This window comes from Cydia fagiglandana, chromosome 17, assembly GCF_963556715.1.
Source record: "Cydia fagiglandana chromosome 17, ilCydFagi1.1, whole genome shotgun sequence".
NCBI lineage: Eukaryota > Metazoa > Arthropoda > Insecta > Lepidoptera > Tortricidae > Cydia > Cydia fagiglandana.
The window spans coordinates 13,356,503-13,381,775 of NC_085948.1; the positions used below are offsets into that span (position 1 = coordinate 13,356,503).

General features: G+C 38.6%; 1 protein-coding gene across 1 annotated transcript in view; it reads left to right on the plus strand.

Moving 5' to 3' along the window:
* The window catches only part of LOC134672532 (inner centromere protein A), a 100,977-nt gene that overhangs the window by 6,602 nt on the left and 69,102 nt on the right, over positions 1-25,273 (plus strand). The window contains exon 2 of the mRNA XM_063530478.1: positions 17,246-17,563. Coding sequence (XP_063386548.1) covers positions 17,402-17,563 — 162 coding nt within the window. The 5' untranslated portion in view covers positions 17,246-17,401. The remainder of the gene's footprint in view (positions 1-17,245; positions 17,564-25,273) is intronic.

Here is a 25,273-nt window from a genome sequence, read left to right on the forward strand (position 1 = left end):
CTTAATCGGCTGTAATTAACCTTCACAAGGCGTCCGTGGGATTAACGTTAATTCTGTAAACCCGGGGACGTTACCTGTCATTGTTAAGTATGTTTCACGGATATTCGCGGTGACGTCTCTATCTTTAGACGGATAGCTATACACCTACGGTTTTTTACAAGCTTTTATTTAGTTTCACCTGACCGTTGTCTGTCTGTCTGTCTGTCTGTCTGTAATCAATCAGAATCAGAATCAGAATCAGAAATTATTTATTTGCATTGATACAGTATGGGGATGTTACAATATGGTGTTACAGATCATGTACCTAGCTTGCATGCAAGCGTGCAAATTCATCATTATAATCATAAATTTAAATAAATATAAAATGTCAAATTGAAATAATTGAAAAAATAACAAAATATTAACACAATAGGCATGTCACAATACAATTAATAACTAAATATCACTAATTTGAATATTGTTGGTATTCGAGATATGACTTTACGCTGTAAAAACAACGCTCTGAGAGCCAGTTTGTCAAACTGCGTTTAAAAGCGTTTTCCTCTAGCAGCTTCAGTTCCTCCGGGAGATTATTATATATAACAATGCACATATTAAAAACATTTTTCTTATATATCATCTTGCGACAACGAGGGTGGTTTAAATCTTGCAAGTTAAATTTAATCCACTTCCCGGTTTCCGATTGAGCTGAAATTTTGCATACATACGTAAGTCGGGTGACAGTGCAATATTATGGTGTCATCGAGCTGATCTGATGATGGAGACCGGAGGTGGTCATAGGAACTCTGTGATAAAACAACGAAACCTAATTGTGTTTGGGGTTTTGAGAATTGTCTCGAAGAGTAATAGTAGCCTGTGAAAAAGTACAGTCGGCGATAAAAGCTTGTACCAAAAATGAAATTTTTGCCAAAAACTTATTTAGCCTTAGCCAAAATTTGCGAGGTGAATATACAGGTCACGATAAAAAATATCTTTTCAGGCGGCCTAGCCAAGGTGACGATCGCTCTTCGCCATCGAATCGCTTTGTGACAGTTGCATTTCGTTCGCTACGTAGCGTTAGCGATTGACATGTTGTCTACAGGGCCTGGGCGCGTAGCCAAAGTACCAATCGTTAACGCTCCGTAGCATACCGTAGTCATCTCTCTCTATCACTCTTCCCCGCTTAGTGCGACTGTGACAGTTGCAATGATTACACGTTGGCTATACGCATCCTGCATATAACATCGCCTTCTGATCAGCCAAACTCTTTTTCCGCGATTTCGGAGTTAATCTGCCTTTCCACCGCGGCGGAGATAAGAAACGTGATGGCTCCTCTACACGATGGGCCAGCGCCGGCCACTCCAAGGAACGCAGCCATGCGGTAGAATGAGATAGCAATATCACTAGCTCCTTCTAACGCATAAATGCGTCCCTTGGATTGGCCGGCGCTGGCCCATCGTGTAGAGGAGCCATTAGTGCGACAAGTGACAGTTGGGTTTCGTTCACTACGGTGCGAACATCGCCTTCTGATCAGTCAAACGCTTTTTCCGCGATTTCGGAGCTAATCTATATCAGCGGCGAAGATGAGAAGAAACTTGCGAGAATCAACCAATAGCATTGGTTGTAGCCTACATCTCTTCTCCGCTCCGCTGGATCACAATTTATACGTACAACCACCCCGCACGTCGCCTCTTATCTCCGCCTTAGTGGAGAGGCAGCCTTATATATCGTTCAATTGGATTAGGTTATAATGATGATTAAACCAAATAGATTAATCAAGTCGTATAACGTCTAGGGCGTCTAGCGGACGAGAGGACACAGTTCAAGTGAAACCATATTGAAAGTTATTCGTGTCAATCAGATTATGATTAAAATAAGACAATATTTTTCGGAACATAGGTTTTTCTTTGTGGTAGTTTTGATATAGTAAACATTGCCATAACGGCCTCCTAGCCTAGTCGGTAGTGACCCGGGTTCGAATCCGGGTAAGGGCATTTATTTGTGTGTTCCTCACAAATATTGGTTCCTGAGTTATGGATGTGTTCTATATATATTAGTATTTATATAAATATGTATATTGTATATATCGTCGTCTAGTACCTACCCACAACACAAGCCTTATTGAGCTTACTGTGGGACTAGGTCGATCTGTGTAAAGTTGTCCTATAATATTTATTTATTTATTGAGTACAAAATATGCACTAACAAACTTGACATAGTGCGGTTTGTATGAAGGTCTTGTTAATATGAAATGTCTCTTGATACACTGGATTGAAACTCTGGTACCTACCAGAGTAAACAAAAAATCTGTAAGTAGGTACCTACCTACTTACCCACTCACTTGCTTTTGGTAACATGTAGCTACCAGCTGTCACCCTTATTTTATTATAATAATAGAGGTCACTGAAAAATATCAAGCAAGTGAGTGGTTACAGATCTTTTATCGACTTGCCACTATGCTGTTACAAGGTTCTTGCAGAAAGGAGAAAGCTTTAAAATAACAGTAAATTTCTATCCCGTTGGTGAGAATGGTGATCTGTTTGATGTAAATGAATCCCACAGGGCACCTGCACAAACAGAAAGCCGTTTATTCGGATCCACCTGAAAGGTCGGCATTAGAGATAGGTAAATAATAAAGACTGCTAGTCCAAGTAGACAGGTCATTTTCTCTATACATATAAGTAAATAGTGAATTATAATAGGAATGGACTGAAAATATTTGATATATACATTCATATGATTATTTATTACAACAATAAAATTCTATAACTTATTCGCAATAATTATGTTCTCTTCTTTTAAATCAATTGTTGTCTTATCCATGTTACGTATATTATTTTGACATATTTTACTTCCGTCATCCGCCCATTGCTAATGAGAAGACAACCTAATAAGTTGTTGCAAGTTGCGAGACGTGAGTAATTGCTAATCCGACATACAGAACCGATTAGAGCTTTTTTTATATACCGCAAGGGCTTTTTAAAAACCTGTACACTCCTTTCTTAGGATGAGATGAGAAGGATGACATTTTTGTAAACTTATCGGGTAGTTCAGTGTCGTTTACTTACCTATATCTACATTGACATTTTGCTGGGACGCCAGTCTTTCCGTGACCACAGCTGGTGCAATTCAGCTGAAACGTCGGAATTTAAGGTAAAAACATTGAAATCATATCGCGGTAGATCCGTTCGTGTAAATAAATAAATGTAGGATGATAGAGACATAATAACTCTCGGGACATTGCCAGTCTTTCCTTTTAACTTGTCCCTCAGCTAAAAGGATTTGCAAAAGGGCAATGATAAATGAAACGACTGACACCAGTGGCAGTGCGCCCTTTTTGTATGTTGTGGTCGATGACGAGCTGAGCGGCGGATTAGTGTCCGTTGGACACGGATGAGTTATGTTAATTTACCATTGTAGATTATTCTGATGTAAGCGCTTGTTGCAGTTGGTTTGAATTAGAATTACAGCTTATTAAATTACATTTACCAATCAGTTCTTCTTCTTAGTCGTTATACTCTTTGCAGAGAGTCGTGGTCAATTGCTGACATCAGGCACAGATGTTGCTTGCCGTACGATTTCTCGCCATTTTCGTTGCGTTGTTTCATCACAGAGTTCCTATGGCCAACTCCTGTCTCCATCATCAGATCAGCTCGATGTTACCATAATATTGCATTGTCATTCGATTTATACATGCATGCAAAATTTCAGCTCAATCGGAAACCGGGAAGTGGATCAAATTTAACTTGCAATATTTGATTACACACAGACAGACAGATAGACAACGGTCAGGTGAAACTAAATAAAAGCTCATAAAAATACATATTATTTAGATATTGGTACCAAATCCAATCTAAATTTGTACATTTTGGAGCGCGATTTGTTCCAACTTTCCATATACAACTGAAAGGTTAGTTCATGATCAATTGATCATGACATCCATGCCAGCGAGTTCCCGTTTCAATCAACGGAATCGAGTCAACAATCAGACTCGTCTGACTACAGCCAGAGACTAGTAAAAGACAAAGACTGGATCAACAACAAGGCTCAACTTTTCTAGAACCGTCACAAGCAAGATTTCAGTCATCTCATGTCCCTGCCAATATCTTTGAGATTCCAAAATGCCTTTATTTTGTAAAATGCTTGCACTTGGCGTGATTCCATCTATTTTAACTTTCTCAGATTGCTCTATTGATGGCCTTATAATGTGAAGACTAGACTTTGACACCATCTTTACCACACGCCCGTGATAAGCTCGCTTAATGATAAGCTAACCTACGAACTCAACTTAATTTTAGTTTACCTATACTTCATAGTTAGATAGGTGGTAAATAATTATGTATGTATTACTAATATAACACAAAATTGGTAGTGAATAAATGTTTTTTTCTTATCTAAATTTCGGGGTGTTACGCACTTGACATTCCCATTCGTTATACTTCACATGTCTCCACCACAACCAGCAGGTGACATGCCGCTAATTACATCAATTGTTCCATTCAGTAGTTCCCAACTTTGCCAACGAAAACGTTATTTCGTGAACCCATTCAGTCAAGTTTGCTTAGGCCTAAATACAATCGAGGTTACAAATCGCGCACGCGATTCTGCCCCGTAAACATAATTAGGTTGGACCCAGATTTGCTTGCTCTGATTTAAACCTGTAATTTCTCGTTATTTTGTGAAGAATCTTGTGAATGAATTATCTGCTTTGAAAGCTATGGGCTTTTACATTTTACAATTAGGGTGCTGGGTTGGATGAATTTGTGAAGTAGCTAAATCAGACGGGCGGCGTAATTATTAGGTACGCTTTTTCTACAAAAAATCACCAACTGCCTGTTTTATACAAACAACATCAAGTAGGTAATAGATAAATATAATAATAGATAAGTTTTTGGAAAAAAAATCATTTTTGGTATAAGCTTTTATCGCTGACTGTACTTTTCTTTCGACAGGCAACTAATGCTCATCGAGACAATTCTAAAAACCCCAAACACAATTAGGTTTCGTTGTTATATCACAGAGTTCCTATGGCCACCTCCGGTCTCCATCATCAGATCAGCTCGATGACACCATAATATTGCATTGTCACCCGACTTACGTAGGTATGTATATGTATGCAAGATTTCAGCTCAATCGGAAACCGGGAAGTGGATCAAATTAAACTTGCAAGATCTGATTACACACAGACAACGGTCAGGTGAAACTAAATAAAAGCTTGTACTCGTAATAATAGACCAAAGGCACTAGAAGATAAATTCTATAAAAGTCAAGAGAGAGTATAAATGGACCTCTCGGAACTCTCAAAAAGACAACATCCAATTATGGCTAAAACAGCCGATTGCAGATAATTAGGACAATAAAAGTTGGTAATACGTACCAAGCGAAGGTCAATAATGTGTGTTCAGCGAAAATTTTGACGACCGGTCTGGCCTAGTGGGTAGTGACCCTGCCTGTGAAGCCGATGGTCCTGGGTTCGAATCCCAATAAGGGCATTTATTTGTGTGATGGTGATGACACAGATATTTGTTCCGAGTCACGGTTGTTTTCTATATGTATTTAAGTATTTATATATTGTGTATATCGTTGTCTGAGTACCCACGACACAAGCCTTCTTGAGCTTACTGTGGGGCTTGGTGAATCTGTGTAAGAATGTCCTATATTATAATATATACATATACAAATAATGGTCTCTGAGAAATCATCAGACCTAACCTATGAAGCTACCTAAAGATCCTATGTAGTAAACACTCATCTAGGTTCCTCGAAGTCAGCCGGTCCGATTTCCACCGTACCGTAATCAGACCAACGGTCGGTCGTACTTCCGCAGAACTTCCTTGTTTACCCGCTTTGGAGTGGAGTTCGTGTTTGTTTTTCGATATTGCGTTGATATAAAGTTGGAAACTGGGGCCTTCGTGGTAGTAGTTGCAGTATGTTATACATATATAATTATGCTAATATTAAGTTATGAATTGCGTATTACTCAATCGAGTTTAAGTTAATTAGAATATGTAAGTCAAGTAAAGTTGGCCAACAAACTGAATGTCACTCACACCCCTACAATATGTACCTACCTCATTTAATCATTTAACCTAATAACCTATAGAAGAATCTAACGCTGGTAAAACGTTAAAATCCATCAAAATAGTGCCAAAGCAAAATATACCTATTAAAGAAAATCGAACGAGCCTGTATGTGGCGCTGACACTAGAGAACAAAATAATGTTAGACCGTAAAAAGTGCAGCGATTTTGATAGCCCACGCAGTAGTGTCATTTTAAACGTCAAACTTCTATGAAATTATGGCGTACAAATAACACTTACACTGCGTGGGCTATCAAATCCGCTGCCGACTTTTATTGGTGCGACTATAGACGGTATTTGCTTTTTGATGAGTATTTTTTTGTTACAATCATTGGCAGCACTTGTCCATGAAGCAACAAATGTCCAAATTGTGCTCTTATCTATATCTCACATATGCTCTGAGATCTCACATTATGGAAAAACAACAGAAAGTTCTTTTATTCTTGTGATTTTGTCCAGTAATTTCTGTGGACCTTTCCATCTTTTGAAAATTATCAGCTATTGTACCCTACCTAGGTACCTACGCTTAAGTGGCTATCATAATACGTCATAAATATACGGCGCGATTCGGGAAATGAATTAGAGATTAACTAGATACGATATAGTAAAGATATGTGACGTCCCACGGAAAAAGGTACCTTATGGCGCTTACGCTATTATTAACGCCGCTCCAATATTATTGCGGCGTTATGCGACGTAAGCGCCGGCCGCCATAAGGTACCTTTTAGGTGGAACGTCACATATCTTCACTATTTCATATCTAGTGAATCTCTAATTCATTTCCCGAATCGCGGCGCTAGCCGCCATAAGGTACCTTTTGTAGTGGGACGTCACATATCTTTACTACCTATTTCATATCTAGTGGGTCTCTAATTCATTTCTCGAATCGAGCCGATAATAACTGCAAAAAACTGACAGCATGTCACGTCATGCTCCAATTCCCTGTCTTTATCGATTATCTTGGACTAGGTTTGTAGGTAACGCCAATTGGTAGGCTCTTCGTTGTATTTTCCATGAGGTCGCGATTCCCTTGAAGTGGGTGAAGAGGTCGGTGACCGTAACACTTCAGGTGTTAAGAGGTCATACAGTGACGTCGTGATTTCGTTTGTTTCTTTCAATACGCACGTAATCTCTTGGATGACTTTTCTTAACCTTTTGGACGCCGATATAGTACAGTCATTATAGATTTTGACCCGAATAATTAGTTCTTGGATTTTTTTTTCGTAGGTCCCTCGGGGGGGTCACTGGGAGTGTAAATTCAAAAAGTAGGCTTAATCAGGCTCCTGCGTATATTAAAAAAATGGTATTTTTCCAAAAAAACGGTTTTTCTTTAATAACTCGGCCATTTTTGATTTTACAGTAAAACCGTAAGGACAAAAATTGTAGGGAATTTGATTCTCTACAAGTTAGTCCAGTCATTATATCAAAAAAACCGACCCTTCCCGTGAATAATCAGTTCTTGGATTTTTTTTTGTACGTCCCTCGGGGGAATCACTGGGAGTGTAAATTCAAAAAGTAGACTGAATCAGGGTCCTGTGTATATTCCAAAAACGGTTTTTCTTGAATAACTCGGTCATTTTTGATTTTACAGTAAAACCGTGAGGACAAAAATTTTAGAAAATTTGATTCTCTACAAGTTTGGTCCTCACAATTTTTCTTCTAGGATCGATAGTTTGGAAATAAAATTTGAAAAAAGCGACAAATTCAAAATATTTTCAACATCTCGTTTATTTTCAACTTTACGACATAAATGAAGAGGACTAAACTTGTAGAGAATCAAATTCTGAACAATTTTGGTTCCCACCTTCTTTCCCCCAAAATCGATATTTTAGAAATTAAACCTGAAAAACGCGACAAATTCAAAATATTATCTCGGCCGCTCCGATATATCTGAAGGCGACTATACTAACCGGCGTAGGTATGCTAACAACTGGAACTTACTTAGTCAAAAACAACTAATTGTTCCGACAACAGTAAATCGTGCCGCCATTAAAATACCCCAAGAAATAGAATTTACTTAATTTTTTCATTTGAAATATCTTACAAAGCTGTTTAAATACCACATTGCCACTTGTAATGTAAAAGTAAAATAAATGACAAAAATAAACAAAAAAAAATCTTGTTTGATTTTAGTAGAGATGCAACGGATAGTTGTTTGGCCGGATACCGGATACCGGATATTCGGCCTGACCATCGGCCGAATATCCGGTATCCGGCCGCCGAATATTCGGCCTGCGGAACTATACCTACATTTCGGTTTTTCAGGTGAGCATTCTGCAGGTTTGACCTGTTTCCTAGTAAACGTTCGCGCGTACTCATTTCTAGGTTCGAAATGAGTTCGCGTGCAAGTCAGTGGAATGATTAAATTGTTTCAAAATAATAAACAAGTACGATTAAGACCGTGTCTGTTTCTTAAATCCAATTTGTTTACTCCGAAATCAACAATGTTACTATCTGGTATCCGGCCGGATAGTAGATCACTATCCGGTATCCGGCCGGATAGTAAAATAATGGCCGGATAGGCCGGATACCGGATAGTAACCGGATATCCGGTGCATCTCTAGATTTTAGTAAGAGTAGGGGCATTAAATTGCTCGTTGTTTATGGAGTTAGAAAAACATATTACGGATCATGTAATGAAATGACATTGCTTTATCTGGACTACATTAGATAAGCAATAGAAATAAGTAATTAGGTACATCCCAACTTATTTATGGTATGCGGTAAGCGATAATAGTGCCTTTGTCACTATTAATAAGAGTTATCACATACCGTAGATAAATTAGTGCTTTTGGCTGCCAAATTAAACTGCCAAGCGAGAGTAGTCTCTCTGTCGCTGTGGTAAAGACTACAGACGTGTAAACCTAAGTTGGTATTTCGGTTGACCGCTGTGGCGCGCTGCGGCAGCGGAAATTGTGACGTCATCGGACCGGACAGTGCAGTGTGGGAAACCCATGGAACTACGTAACAAGTAATAACGCCGAAAGTCGGCCCCTTAACAATGTTCATAGTGAAAATAGTGAAATTAGGATTCAAAGTGAACTAAGAAATTTAGCGCTCTATTTTCTTTGTACTTATAATAATGTTTAGCAATGAAAACTATTAGGTACCAGACATAGAGATAGAGTCCGAGACTACATAAAGTAACATCATGAAAAGATGAAATGTTTCCATCGCGTCTGTTTTTAAAAGACATAGGTGCGGTGTCTAACAACATTGCCAATATCCAGAAAACCTTTTACACGGCAAACATGAAATAAATTGACATGAGACACGTACAGTATTTAATAATATCACGAGAACAAAGGCCGCCGTTTCCGAGGCGGGACCAAAGTAATAAGGGCGGTGAAAGCCTCACCTTCTTACGGGAGTACAGAAACGAAACAGAGTAACAGCAACACATTAGCATCTCTTTGCATTTTTCGAGGCCGATTTAATTTGCTATATTCGGTGCGATCGCGGTGAACTTACGATTTTTAACCACCAAGAAATTTGTCAAAATAAAGATTTTAAATACAATTTAATGGAAGGCTTTTTATAAGCCTCTGGGCGGCTATTAAATATTTACTTAAAAATTTAATACCTACTGGAATCCAAAGATAATGAGTATGTCAGGACTCCCCGCCTGCCACCTTCGGTTGGTATTCACAGTGAAAGAAAAGGGCCTCGCAGATGCGACTTCGCCCACGGCTAGATTAGTACACGCTCACGCTACGCCACTGAATAAGATGTAAACTGCACACATGTACAGCAGACAACAGCTAACTGCAGAGTACATTCTACAATGATTTCGCATCATCAATCGAGATGGATTAGAAGATTAGAACATACCTAGGTATATCGATAATTAGCATTTATCAGTTACACGTAGTCGTTACTGTGATGCTTTCTTTACTCCTGCATTGACTTGCGCCATTTTTGTTGAAAACAGGGAAAACAAAAGAAGACATTTTAGCTCGATGCTTCCAGCTCTTACAATGAACACTAGGTACCTATTGTGATTGAGACCTCTCCAAGACCTATTAGAAGGTAGCGAAATCTAGCTAGTATTGAAAAGATAACTAAATAAAAATATTAACACCCAAAAAAAAAAAAAACAGTCACGATACTGACAGATAAGGCACAGCCCAGACCATGAAAGTTTGTATTTACCTTTTCTTCTAATTTTGTAGAACTTCACTATGTAAGAATGGATTTAAGAAATTCACCCTCAAAGTGAGTGCATTTTTTTTTTGTACATTTGTGATTAAAAATTGTATTCCAGCCTTTCAGCCATATTATTGCAACCATGGTACTATTAATCTAGGTACCTATATACTCATTATGCTAAAAGATGTAAGTTAGTATAGTTAAACCTGACACAAATCTAAAATTTTAGTGAAACAAACTTCATTTGGCCTTTTGATAGGAGTATTTTAATAAAATATGTTAAAAAACATATGTTGAAAGCGTACCAAACCAAGAATACAAAAATTGTCCTAATGGATGCAATATCGCCTACCTCAGATCAACACAATTTGATCAAATGATCACCAACTCACCTAGTCAAACTGTATCTGCTCAAAACAAACACCCATTTAAATATTCCTCACTGCAAAGAACGTGCAATACCCCTGAGCATAAAGTGCAAGAACAAAAGAATTAAAGCTTTGTGAAGAGAAGAATATTAAAAGAGTTCAGTTGGAGACAGCGCATCATTCCAACTTTACCCACCGCCGTTTAAAAGTGAACTTTATTTCCCTAATCGTAAGGTAGCTTTAGCAATTGAATGAGATACGATCTAGGGTAGGTAAGGAGTTGATTTTCCGCACTAGGGCCGCTAGTTCTTAGCTGCAGCTTCTCGGGATTATTATTGTCATCTTTACTCGGAGACGCTGAATGTTAGCGTGGTTTAGTTACAACCGTATTTTATACGGAGGTGTAGTGCTGTTGCTAGTTTTACTGATGATGAAAAAGGGAGGTCATATTTTTTACTTTATACCAGTATTTTTATAGGTTTGTATATTTTTTAATAATACGCTCTCGACAGTCTAAATGTCTTGACGGATTTCAATTTGTGAGGTCTTGAGTATAGGTAGGTATGTTATCAGCGGGTTAGGCGGTTAGGTAGGTAACCCAATAAACTTAAACTTCTGCTTTCTTCTATCGACGACGCAGTTAATTGACCACTCCAAGTCGGCACCTCTATGTTTTCATTTGATCATGTACATTGCCGCCAAGATCAAACAAGTTACGCTAGAAGGACGTTGTAACATCACTAAGTAACCTCATTTGGTTCTATTCAACGCCCAGTCAAAGGCTGCTTTTAGTAGATTAGCCTTTTTGAAGATCTCTGGTTTGCGCCGCGGCAAAATGGAAATGTGGAGCGGTTAAATAAACCTTTTATTTCATGTCTCACTTTCCAACATTCCAAATGAGTAAAGTGGCTAGCGCATGTCTTCTTTATAGTAATTAACGACATAACATAAAAGAGATGTCTCGCCGAGTTTGTTGCCGGTCCCATTTCGGATACCCTCAATATGAGGGGGAATTTAAATCCTCTCGAGGCAGAGGTGTAGGGTTCGAGCCGGTGTAGCTTTATTTGATGAAATAAGCGCATTTTAATATACCTTCATGAATAAACTATGTTTATCTTTATCACTAGTTACCTATAAAATAAAAAGTCATTTCATTCATTCATTTATCACCTCTATCATACGCCAATAAGTTAGTAGCTAACTTAATGAAATCATAATAGTAAACTTACATTTGTCAAATTGGTATAGCGTAATTTTGCTTAAAATATATAGGTACGTTATATATACCTGAACCATATAAAACGTTTCGTAAGCTTTACAGTTTTAATTAAAGCTCTTCACATAGCTTACACAAGACAGAGGGAACATAGCTTGATATAGCTACAGTGAACCGCATGCAATCACCTGTATCAGAATCCCGAGAGACTGCCATATATTGCACACTACGTGGACTTTAATTAAATATAAACTGGCAGTCTAGAGCTGATAGTAACATTCCTATTATAACCGTAACTTATAGTCTGAGAAAATCTTCAAATTCCACAATTGCTGGCGCCAGGGTTCATTTAGTTAACCGGTATTAATGATTTTTGACGTACATATTTAGTTCTATGTAGGAGCTATTGAACAGTGTCAGCACACTTTTGACTAACAAGATCTACAAACCTAATACTTACCACATTAGTTATAAAGATAAAGATAAAGATAAAAAATAGTTTATTCAAGTAGGCATATTACTATGCGCTTGTGAACGTCAAATAAAGCTATACCTACCTATATTATGTAGATTATATAGGTACCTACGATCGTTACGATCAAGATCAAGTAGTGAAGAGAGAGAGAGAGAAGTTCTAAAAAGTATTCTAATGGGAAATACCAAAACCAGTGTGAATGATTTTTCACTTCGCTCGCTCTACTCACTCCAAGCGTAAAATCGCAGGGGAAAAATCACAAGTCAACCGTCGAAATAACGACGTATACGAGCATGGAGATTTAACACAAAGAACGCTGTTCTCCCAAAGGTGAACAGAATTGTAATAAACTTAAATCGTTATATTCCGTGAGCCCGTTATTTTTAATTTCACACTTTTTCAATTTCGTTTCGAATGTGAATGAACAAGGTGATTTGGGATTTGAGTGACTGGATTACTTTTTAACTGGACATTGATAGATTTTATTCCAATAAAGTGTTCGAATTCTCCTTTAATAACGAGGTATTCAAAATTTGAAATCGATAGCTTCAGTAGTTCTCAAGATATTTAGCGGTGTGACAGACTGACAGAGCCGCACCGTAAGGGTTCCTTTTGTACCTTTTTGGTACGGAACCCTAAAAAGGAAGGTCATATTTTTTTATTTTATATGAGCATCCTTATAGGTCTGTATATGTATTTAACAGTGTGTGTGCGTGAGACGAGTATATTTATCAGAGGCAACAAAAGATTTTCAGATCAATACCAAAGTGGAGGATTTTGGTAAATGGATTACTTTCCTTTCCATCTCGGTTACCCATTTTACTATAGCCACAGAATAAATAATAGTACTAGGTACAGAAGACTCACTCTCTAACAAAACGCGTCTGTCACGATAAGCACAGATATGTCTGCTAGGTGGCGACAGCGCCACGCGCGGCTTATGGCAAACCCCAAAATTGGGGTCGAACGGATGTACTTTTAGCTACGTGTAGCAAAGCGACGAAATGGCGGAGTGAGCCACGCCTGCTATAGCTTAAATACTAACCCCCTTATTCATAAATGTTTACTAAAGTTGACAAGCCGATAATAATCGTTTGTCCCTTTCTATCATACCAATACGTCGGAAAGGGACAAACGATTATTATCGGCTTCTCAACTTTAGTAAACGTTTATGAATAAGGGGGTAAGCCGACAGAGATTAAGGCCAGCGATGTAGCCACGGCAAAAACCACGTAACAGCTGAAATAGCTTTAAACCTAAGCCTGTTATCCAACGATCCGATCAGCGCGTTACTACGAAAAAATCGGGACTGTAACCTTGTCCTTATCACACTGTATGTTTCAAAGTAAAGTGCAAAAGAGACGGAATTTTGAGGATCGCCAGAGAAGATATAAAGTTTGTTTAGTTGCGAACTCCTTTTTTGATAGTTCTTTAGAAGTGTTTGTTTTTGTTTGACCTTTGAGAAATGAGGGTGCGAAATATATTGTGTTTGCATCTTGGAGCTTTCACACTTAGGGTCGGTTCCACCAAACCGTTTGTCACCGTTAAAGCGTTCGCAAAATTTTTTGGATGGGAAATTTCATAGTTCACTGTTGTTTGACGTTAAACAGTCTGTTAAATGTGGATCCTGTTTCACACGCGTTGCAACTTTGAATTTAATCCTCCAATAGGTTTACGTAAAGGCTAAAACTATTCTTATACTTCTTCTCGTTCTTAATTGTCTATGTAAATCAATCTCCAATCTGTCTGCTTAGGAAGTTAGATATGTGCAGCATTTTAATCTATACGCCGTGAAACTAAGTAAACCATCATTTATCAACATCATTCATCATTCTAGCCTTCAGTCGCCCACTGCTGAGCATAGGCCTCTCTTCGTGTACGCTACTTTTTCCCGGTCCTGGGCTAGTCTCATCCAAGTGCCCCGCAATTTTCCCAATGTCATCCACCCAACGAGCCAACGGACGCCAGGCGCTTTTTCATCCGAAAGCGGCCACCAATCCGTCAACATTTTGGTCCACCTGCCATCACTTTGCCTAGCAACATGTCCCGCCCAACTCCATTTAAGTTTGCATTTAAGTAAACCACGACAAACAAACTTTGGAAATACGTTATTGCTCCAACTTTCGTTCACGACGTTACCAATGATCAGGCAATGGCGATCGAACGTCAACATGTCTTGCCTCAAGTCGATGTCGATGGTATCGCGCGGGTACCAGGGCGCTCTGGCACCGACTTCGGTTGCTTTCGATTTGCTTGAGGGGCTAAATATAGAATAATGTCTTTGCTATGCAAACCAGGAAGCAGCTACCTTTTATGGATTAGATTTTGCGTGGACGTTAAAGATAACCCGTCAATTTGGTGTTAAAGAATAAATAAAAATAAATAAATAAATTTGACGAGGTACAGTAAAAGATTTAACATGAAAAGTTGACAATAGCAAAACTGGGGGCCTACCATCAACCTCTTCGATCGTTCGTTCGTCTAATTGCCTCTATCGCTTTTGCATTATTATAATTCGAGTAATAGCGAACTAGAAAATAGATTAACGAACATTGCGTTATGGACCTGTGTCCTTAGCTTAGTCCTAAATAGTTTATATTTCTTTGTATGTGTTCCTTCTTTTTATTTATTGCTAGCAAGTTACCGTTATACAAAAGTAATACAAGACCACTACCGTTTCCGTTTCTATTGCAAAACATAAAGGTCAAATACATATAACGCGCGTACCACCACATCAAATAACGTTGACAGACATCAACATTACATTTCCAGAACAATTGCGTTCCATTCGAGCAAATCCAATCATCCGTGGCTCGTCGCACGGTAAAGGAAGCCTCGGAAAACTTGTTCCACATTAGGGGAGAGTAGGGTAATTACTAACGCTTTGCTGCAAACTAGTTAGCTGGAAACGAAACTTACTTAAAAGTTACAACAGAAAATTTTAGTTACATAACAGAAATCATATAAGCTTGTAACAAAATTTAAAAGGAGACTTTTAACCAAAACACCCAACTACTGTCCTAGCCCTAGCGCGGAACTACGGTGTATTTTATAAATATTATAATCATGTAAGGCCAGAACCCGGTGACTCACTCAACTCACAAACACATTGAAATGTATAAACATCCTTACACTACGGAAAAAAATACCGCTTTTTCCTACGGTGGAGGCTGCTAAATTCTTCGAGCAACACGGAAGGGAGGCGGCATTCGCACTATTTCCCCTCTGCCGAGGTACAAGATTAGCGCGTCAATCTAATCTAGCACGGGTAATAAAACTAGTTGCACTTGGATTTTTCACTAGATCGAGTCCAGACGCGCGCGTGAACACTGCTGCACAAAATGCCTGTTTGCTCGGTTTTTTGTTATAAAAAGAGGTCGGGGAAATCAAATTTACAAAATGAAAGTATTCCTTTCACATGTAATTAGGGTTTGCAATCCGGATCCGAAATGTATGAAATTATCCGAATCTGGATCCGGATCCGCGGATATTCCCATACATTTCGGATCCGTCGTGCAAACCCTACATGTAATATTTTTTTTACATATCATACGTTTAATTACATTTAAATACAATTATTATATTTTAGTCTCAAGTAATTGTTGGATTTATCGATTTTGCTCGCTCAGTACAAATTGCGGATCGGTCGAGCGACAAATCCGACTTCTCATCTCTCAGAATACAATGACATACTTCAACGAAAATGTGTTAGTGTGCGTGTTGTGACACTAGTCACTCGTCCGTACACAAAAAGAGATCGAGGTTTACAAGATTTGTCTTTGACGTGTGTCATTTTCTATGTATTTGTGTCGTCATTACAGAGGGCCTACCGCGAACCACGTTCGACGTGTTGCCTCCCTGTCACACTTACGTATGAATTTACAAGTGCCATAGAGAGGCAACACGTCGAACGTGGTTCGCGGTAGGGCCTTTGATTGGATTTTGTATGTAAGTGTGTGAGAAGTGCGACTGTGTGCACCTTCCCCCCGCGAAAAATGGCAGGACGATTTGTACGGTGAGATATCGCTTGGGCCCCTCCCTTCCGACGTGTCGGAAGCCGGTGTTGCTCGAAGGCTAAATTGGATCAGACCAGATATTTCTGATGGATATTTAAAAAGGCAAGGTAAACTAGCATGATTTCGTCAATGTTATGCCCAGGTTCCATTTATAATTATACGTTATTCGAAAAGTCTCCTATCCTTTACCTGCCTAAGCCTAGTGTCAATATTTACCTGCTGGTCGTGATTACCCGTTTCTCCCCTATCAACAGTCGCGGAGCCAATTACTCCCCGGGACGATCCATCAACTCATTGCCTGCTCATTAGGTGTATTTCGGTCCAAATTGCCGTATTGGCAAGTTTGTTAAAAACTAATTTTCTGCGATAATCGAACGTTGCCGTCGTAATTGAAGGCTTCGTGGGGAAGGTCAAGTGGGTTACCGATAAATTGGAGCTAATACGATATTACGGGGCGCGGAGTTTTATTATCAGAAATTGGAAAATCTATGTTCAAATAATGCTTATCTTCACAGCATAAACATAATTATAAAACAAAGGGTCCCGCCGCGTCAGTACCTATTTATGTGTGTTTGTACTATGTTCGCGATAAACTCGAAAACTACTGAACGGAATTTCATGCGGTTTTCTTTTCACATGTCAATAGAGTGATTCTTAAGAAATAATTTGTCAACCAGTGCGAAGCCGGGCCGGGTCGCTAGTACTATCTAATCCAAACATTAATTTTCGCTCATAAGTAGGCACCTATACACATTAGTAATTTGATAATTTTCAAACAGGCTATATATAAATGTAATTAATATGAGAAAATTTCACGTATAAAATTAACAATTCACGTCACTCCTGATACTCGGCCGAATTGTTCAATTTAATTATCCACCGAATACGTTGTAATTACAATTACACCCGCCGTTTCTGTTTACATTATACATTCATAATTAAAATGTATTATTTCATTGCAGGTGGCGCAACCGGAACGCTGTGTAAATACTAAATATTGGTCTATTCAAGCAATAACTTAGAAACCCCGTAGTTCTAAAGTCAAATTCTTCCATACGTGTAAACTGTGTTGTGTAAAAATGTGTGTGAACCGTACTGTAGTGTAAAATGGTGGTAAAATGCCTGCGCGGTCGTCGTCGAGTTTGATGCGACCGTTCGTGGTGCTTGCCCTGCCCGGAATGTATTTGCTGTATAAGTACAACCAGTACCGACAGCAGCAGATGGAGACCGCGCGGCGCCGCGTCACTGAGCGGGAGCTTATGCACCTTAACACCAAAATCGTGAGTAATCTAGTCTTTTTCTATGTCTAATCTCAACTTTTTTCGTCTACTATGTTTTGTACCTTTATTTTTTTTATTGGGAGGAAAATCCGTTACACGCACGCACCGCAGGGATAGCGCGGAGGTTATGTCGGACTTTCACTGACTAAAAACATCCCTTGTCCTCCTCGGCGCATTTCGGACGGCTCTGGGATCTCCAATGAACGCGCCAGTGCCGTCCTAGCGCTATGACCCTTTGCTATGAAAAGAGGGGACCCTTTTTTCAATCGCAGTACCTAGCTGCGACCGTATCCAACCCCGAGAACACCTTTTAGTCGCCTTTTACGACAGGCAGGGGATACCGTAGCCGTATTCTTACGCCCGGGCTACAGAACGCACTGTGTGTTGTACCTAGAATTTGAAGAATTTTCCATCGGCAGAAAATCGGCCTGCAGTTTTACCCTTTGAACACCACGCCTATCGTGTGCGATGTCATCTCGAATCTTCTTGTCGGAATGAACGAAGGTTGACATAGGACTAGTCGCGCCCGCCAGGTGACGTCAAAGGGTTAAACCAGCGGGTGGGTATCTTGCCAATACTTCGATGGCTCTCCACTAGATTGGCGAGCACGACTTTTCAAGATTATCAGACTCACGCCAAGTCAAATTTCCAAAGAAACGGAAAAGGGTAGATAGTGGAGAAACTACTTTGGGGTTGTGCACAAATCACGCGAGGTGTTTTCGGCTACTTTTTAACCCCCCCTCCCCCTGGTGATATTTGGTGAGGTTTTTCGCTACCCTCCCTCCCCCCACACAACGTAACGTATTTTTTACATTCGACCTAAAATGTGAGTTAATATGTTAGTCCGATGGCCGTTCAGAAGACTCCTATAAAATTATTCTACCCGCATGTCGATTAATATCGTATGGTAATGGAATAAAATCAAAAGACAGGTATTCTAATTCCAAACTTCACGCATTACCCCGACTTTTCACAGTCCGGAAGAGCTTTATTATCTTGCACGAGCGATCTTATCGAACTGGATGGCTGCCACTCATGAGCTCGAGGGCTCGCAGCGTATCCGATTGTTGAACCACTTGAGTGGTTTTGTTTTCTTTCACGTTATATGTAGGCAATACCTACCTGCTTATGGTTTCTTGAAAAAGTTAAATTTTAAGTTGTAGTCATGTCGCTATTCATGACGATTCTTTACGATAAATTATATAACAGTATAATGTAGGGTGCTTTAACGGCACCTACTATAATAACTTCTCTGACTGCGCTGCGTGAGCTCCTGCCAAAATCAGTCCCACCACACTCTACATGTAGAAAATCGGCTAATTAACGAGCAAAAAAACTTGAATACGAAGTCAGGGTGTTAGCCTAAAGAAAACGGCTATATAGTAATAGCGGTTGACCAAAATCAGCTGCAAATGGTGTTAAAGGTATGAAAATCGGCACGATTAATCTTTAGGCCATTTGAATCAATTTGACCCGTAGCACCAAAAAATAAAAACAAATGGAAAGGAGTTATGACGTCATCTTTTTTTGTATGGAAAAATAAAAAAAAATGTTCAGAAACCTATCGTGTATGGAATTAAATGAAAGGGCGTTTTGAGCCGGTTCTAAAAATATATCACATTATTATATTTCCGTCACTTGCATTCAATTGAAATAAAAATAATTTTCAAAACATACCAAGTTTATTATATTTAGTTTTAGTATTATTTTTTAAATGTTTATTATTACAAATTGTAATCTATCAATCCATCAATGAAACGGCTTCCTAGCCTAGTCGATAGTGACCCTGCCTATGAAGCAAGAGGTCCCAGGTTCGAATCCTGGTAAGGGCATTTATTTGTGTGTTCATCATCATCATCACACAAATAAATACCCATATACAAATATATACAAGCCCTGGTAAGGGCATTTATTTGTGTGTTCATCATCATCATCACACAAATAAATGCCCTTACCAGGATTCGGACCTGGGACTACTGCCTGCTTCATAGGCAGGGTCACTATTGACTAGGCTAGGAGGCCATTTCATTGATAGATTGATAGATCACAATTTGTAATATATAATTATTTAATAAAAAAAATTAAAATAATACTAAAACTAAATATTTTCGAAATTAATTTCTTGGGGTTAGATATGAGGATATTGGGTATTACTTGAGGTATATTTTGAAAAAAATAATTCAACGGTTTCGTATCTGGAAGAGCCCAAACTTGGTATGTTTTGAAAGTTATTTTTATTTTAATTGAATGCAAGTGACGGAAATATAATAATGTGATAAATTTTTAGAACCGGCTCAAAATGCCCTTTAATTTAATACCACACACGATAGGTTTCTGAACAATTTTTTTTATTTTTCCATACAAAATTGATGACGTCATAACTCCTTTTCGTTTGTTATTTTTTTTGGTGCTACGGGTCAAATTGATTCAAATGGCCTAAAGATTAATCGTGCCGATTTTCGTACCTTTAACACCATTTGCAGCTGATTCCCGAATTTCAGGTTGTACCGCTATCGCTAATAGTACCTACTTACTTAACGGTAATGCTGTTTTGATAGCTATATTTACTTACTTTAGTCTGTATTCTTGAACCACTCTTGAACCTAGCTTACTTATGTAGGTTAGGTTCAAGAATACAGAATTAAGTAAGTAGGTATAGCATGATTTACGTATGTGTGAACATTGGATTCAATTTAAAAGTCCGACAAATAGTTTTCATTAGGTAAGGTAGGTAATAGAACTTTGCTATCAACGTGAAAGCTTCAACTGGGAGGTTATTAGAACATTTGTCCAGGTCTGTAGATATTGTAATTTTTCTTAGGTACTTAATTCAGATTTTTAAGGATTTTAAATTAAATATAATAATTCAAGGCTGTTCGGTTGTTTAACACTGACGTGGTAGAAATATATATAAATAGCAAACACCATTTTTCGAGCCTCACGTGTGTGTATTACACAACATATTTGCAATCAGTACATGACCATCAATCTTGCTGGCATATTCTGCGAGTAATGGAAATTGGCAAGGTCAAAAAGGAGACTTAAGAGCCAACAGGAGTGGTCATTTCTCCATACAAACGTAGTCCTCGTTTTCCTCCGTGGTTTTTGAAGCTAGAGCAATGATTTTTTCAACACAGATTAATATTGTCAATATCTGTGTCGGACCGTTTTGCTTTTTTTGATATTTTTGTTTTTTAAGGCGCTAGAGCCCTTCAAAAATGGCCAAAATGGCCTAATTGACTATGCCGCAATGAGAGGCGTGGTATTCAAAACTGATATCAATTAGTCAAAAAAGCAAAACGGTCCGACACAGATAATTTCATAATCATTTAGATTTCCAAATTTGGTTACGATTGGTTAAGTTTTGGAGGAGGAAAAAGAAGAGTACGAAACCTCGATTTTTGTCATTTTTACGCAGGATTTTTCGCCTCAGCTGCAGTTGTCCCTCCCGCACTAATTTTAGGGGCGGAGTCAAGTTTCTAAATACGTACACAGCCAGAAAAGTGATGGGCAATAGTCGACATTTAATGTCGATAATCTAGTGATGTAAGAAGTTATCGATAAACCGTCTTGTGTGAAAATATCTAGATCCTCCTAAGACACAAGGGGTTTTGCGTTGAGAGGGAACACATTTTTGTAGTTACATAGGTACAATCTATTTTGAACTTTTTGATTCTAATATTTCAAATTAGAAATCAAAATCAAAAATATTTTATTGCATGGTTATGGGTTTACAAAAATTTTAGGTACAGTCACGCTCCGTAATTGTCGAGCAATTTAAGGTCCTAGCTAGGGAATGCAATCTCGCACCAAGATTGGCGATTCGAGATCTCGCACGAAAAATCCGAATCGAGATTGGGTGTTTCGAGATCTCGACAGTCAGATTTTCGGGATCGAGATTAATATCTCGACGAGATCGAATTTGACAAAGTAACTAAAAATGTGTTATTTTAATCAAAAATCTCTAAGAATTCCATACATATAGACATCGTAAAATCGGGCGTATCGAGATATTCCTAGGGATATAATGAAACGCCGACATTTCATGATCTGCCTAGCGAACACCAGCCATTTTGTGCAAACCTCAAGGTGTGATATTCTGATATTCCTATAGTCTTTAGGCAAATTAAACAAAAGTCGTCTCCTTCACGATTTTCGTCGACATCTCTTCTAAATACCTAAAACTGGTATGGACGTGTTCCTCGTGGTCTCCAGAATATGAATAAACCCGTTTTTATTTTATGGAAGGGGGGGGGGGTGTCGAAAAAAAGGAAGGAAAAAGTGGGCGGCCGACCAGCATTGATATTTGTTCACGTCTTTAGTCCTATGGGACCGATCGGTTCGTGTGAGATGTCGTTTGAAAGAGTATTAAATTAAGAGTACTGATCAATTGGTGATGCATACCATTAGAAAGAATATTAAACATACTATAACCACTTGACCGTCCCGTCCGACGATAGCATAGTATCCGAAAAAAATATAAAATAAATAAATAAAATAAAATAAAAATAATTTATTTCAGACTTTAGGTCCATTGGGGTTAGTATCATTATTACTAAACTTAAAATTAGGGTTAATATCATATAAAACTAAACAATACATTAAAATTTAAAAATAAAACAAAACTAACTTAACCTATGACCCGGTACATACGGAACTGGCGCATGCAGACCGAGCCAGTGCCTCATTAGGGGGCTGTCCCACGTTTCTGAGACAATGCCCAGCTCTTAACCTTAAAATATGCTCTTAACCGTCCGCGGGAACCTTACTATCCAAAGGGGTGGAAGAAAGATTTGATTTCAGAGCCATCTAACGGAATATTTCAGCATTATTTACTAATTCTCTTGATGCGACAACGTAGCCTAACTAAATAGTTAGCTCAAATAAAAATTTACATGGCAGTGTAGTTATAATTTTTGTAGAAAATTGTGAATGCACTGCGCGGGGTGTGCGTCGCTAAAAAACCCCGGACGGTTGACAGGAAAACAGTCTCGTGGGCAGGACGGTTGAGTGGATAATTGGTTTCTAATAACCGTAGTCATAACTGTAGTCATTTACAAAATCATTGAAAATATATATATGATTTCTCGATCAATTATTTTACAATGCGCCCGCTATGAAGCTAGGAATATCAAAGAATGCATTGCTCTGATGGATCTGCCGTCTCTTTCATAAGGAAGATCGTGATATGCCTGGGTTAATATTAGATCAGGAAATGGTGGCGTTTCATGATACGTCAAGGATTACGATTTTACGATATGCCGCCGACATACTACTTATTTAAGGTACCTCATGTTATATTTTGAAAATAACAACAACAAATTAAATATTTAACATAAGATCAATTTTAATTTTTACTTTACTTCTATTTCTATGAAATGCTATCGATGTTAAACCACTATTTACCTTTACTTAGAAACTGCGTAACAATAATGGAGCTAAAGCCGGACACATAATAGCACTGCCTGAATGAACAACATGAATCTAAGGTCATATATTACTTAAAACAAAGTATTTCACTTTCAGTCTTATTCGAGATCTCGAATATATTAATCGAGATCTCGACCGAGATTGCATATATCGAGATTTCCTGTCAACTAGGTTAAATTTCGAAAAATACGTGCGAGATCTAGCGAGATCTCGAAATTGCGAGATCTAGATAGCATTCCCTAGTCCTAGCTGAATTGGTTGTTTCATACACTTACTCTTACTCTATAGAATGTCCAATCCTGCCTTACAAAGACGTTAATATTTATATTTGTCATGTCTATACTTCTTTTCTGAGCATTATTGAAAAAAAAATACTTGATACTAGTATTAACCACTAAGTACATAAATAGGGTAATTCGTCAGTAACAGGCCACTATTAGTAACTGGCCACGCCAAACCAAAAATTAATTCTATTCACCTATAAATAGAATTCATTTTAGTATAAGGTGGCCAATTATTGAAACCTTATACCTACTAAAATGAATTCTGTATAGAGGTGAATAGAATTCATTTTTAGTTTAGGGCGGCCAGTTACTGGCGAATTACCCTATTCGATATCGAGTTCCGTAAACGTAAGCCGGGTAAGTAAAAAAGTTCAATCGCAATAGGGTAATTCGTCAGTGGCCACCCCAAACCAAAAATGAATTATATTCACCTATAAATAGAATTAATTTTAGTATAAAGTGGCAAGTTATTGAAACCTTATACTAAAATGAATTCTGTTTATAGGTGAATAGGATTCATTTTTAGTTTAGGGCGGCCAGTTATTAAAAGTGGCCAGTTACTGGCGAATTACCCTACTTAGTAGTAGCAGTAACAAAAAGTGGCAATGCAAATTGCAATCAGTGAGGTGCGCGCCAGCGCGAGTACGGGCGCACCGCACGCGTCTGTGTGCGTGCATTACACATACACATACAGTCTCTCACGCCGCGGTTACGCCCCGTCAGAGCGACGGGTATATTCAGCTTGAAATCTCAAAATTGACTTTTAGCTCAGCTCCCGTTTCGTCTTAAGGCCCCAGTACACAATGGGCCATCGCCGGCCACTCTAAGGGACGAAGCCTTGCGGTAGAATGAGATAGCAATATCACTTGCTCCCTCTAACGCATAAATGCGTCCCTTGGAGTGGCCGGCGATGGCCCATTGTGTACTGGGGCCTTTACACTACACCACCTATAATACTAGAGTATTCCTACACATTTCATATCAAAATTATTTCACAACAGTTTTAATCTAGCGGAATTTGGAAGATTGATTTCCTTCGATTTTTTCATTTCATATTTTTAAGTATTTTCAAACTAAAATACGCTATAAATATTCTGTCAATAACCTAGAATTCCTACTAGTATAAGCTTAGTTAACCGAAGTTATTAATCCTAAAAAATAATTTAAAAAATGCTTATTATATCCCAGTGAAAAGCTAAAATTACTAAAAGGCATTGTTTAACATTTAACAACTAAGATCGCATGATGTAAAAGTAGTGAATGAGACTCCGTTGGTAGGTACCTACCAACGGAGTCTCATTCACTACTTTTGTCATACAATATTTTGCGATACTTTCGAATTGTTTTCCTTTTTATTCCTTTGTCCATCCCGCATCAGGGATACCCCCAAAAGCAAACTCAAACCGAATCCGCGTTCCTAACACAAACCATCGTGTATCGGATTTCTGAAACACTTGAGGGCCTACCGCGAACCACGTACTACGTGTTGCCTCTCTGTCGCACTTGTAAATTCGTTCGTAAGTGTGACAGGGAGGCAATCAGGCAACGCATCGAACGTAATTTGCGGTAAGCTCTCTGACTCACTGGTAAATCCGGTATTGAGAAATCGCGTGCTGCCCAGCCCTCGGCCTTGATTCGTGACTACAGTGCCGTGTTTTACAGGCTAGTTCAGCGAATGACCTTACCAACAGTCAACTTAGAAATATGTACACGATTTGTACTTTATTCCTCCGTGATAAGGTCCTGAAGTGTGTAGATGTTTATGGTGCAAACTAAACGCCAAAGGACGGGTGATAATGGGTCTATTTGCGCTTGTAGCTATGGAGCTTTTGTGAGCAGTTCCGCGCCAAAAGGTTTCCCTTAGGAAGTTTTATGTTGTAAGGACGAAGTCTGACGCGTGACGCCACGTGTTTGGGCTAATCTTGAGTCGCAATGTACATATGCCTAAAGTTAGTTGGAAAAAATACCTACGCTACTCAAGCGCTCAGGAAAATTT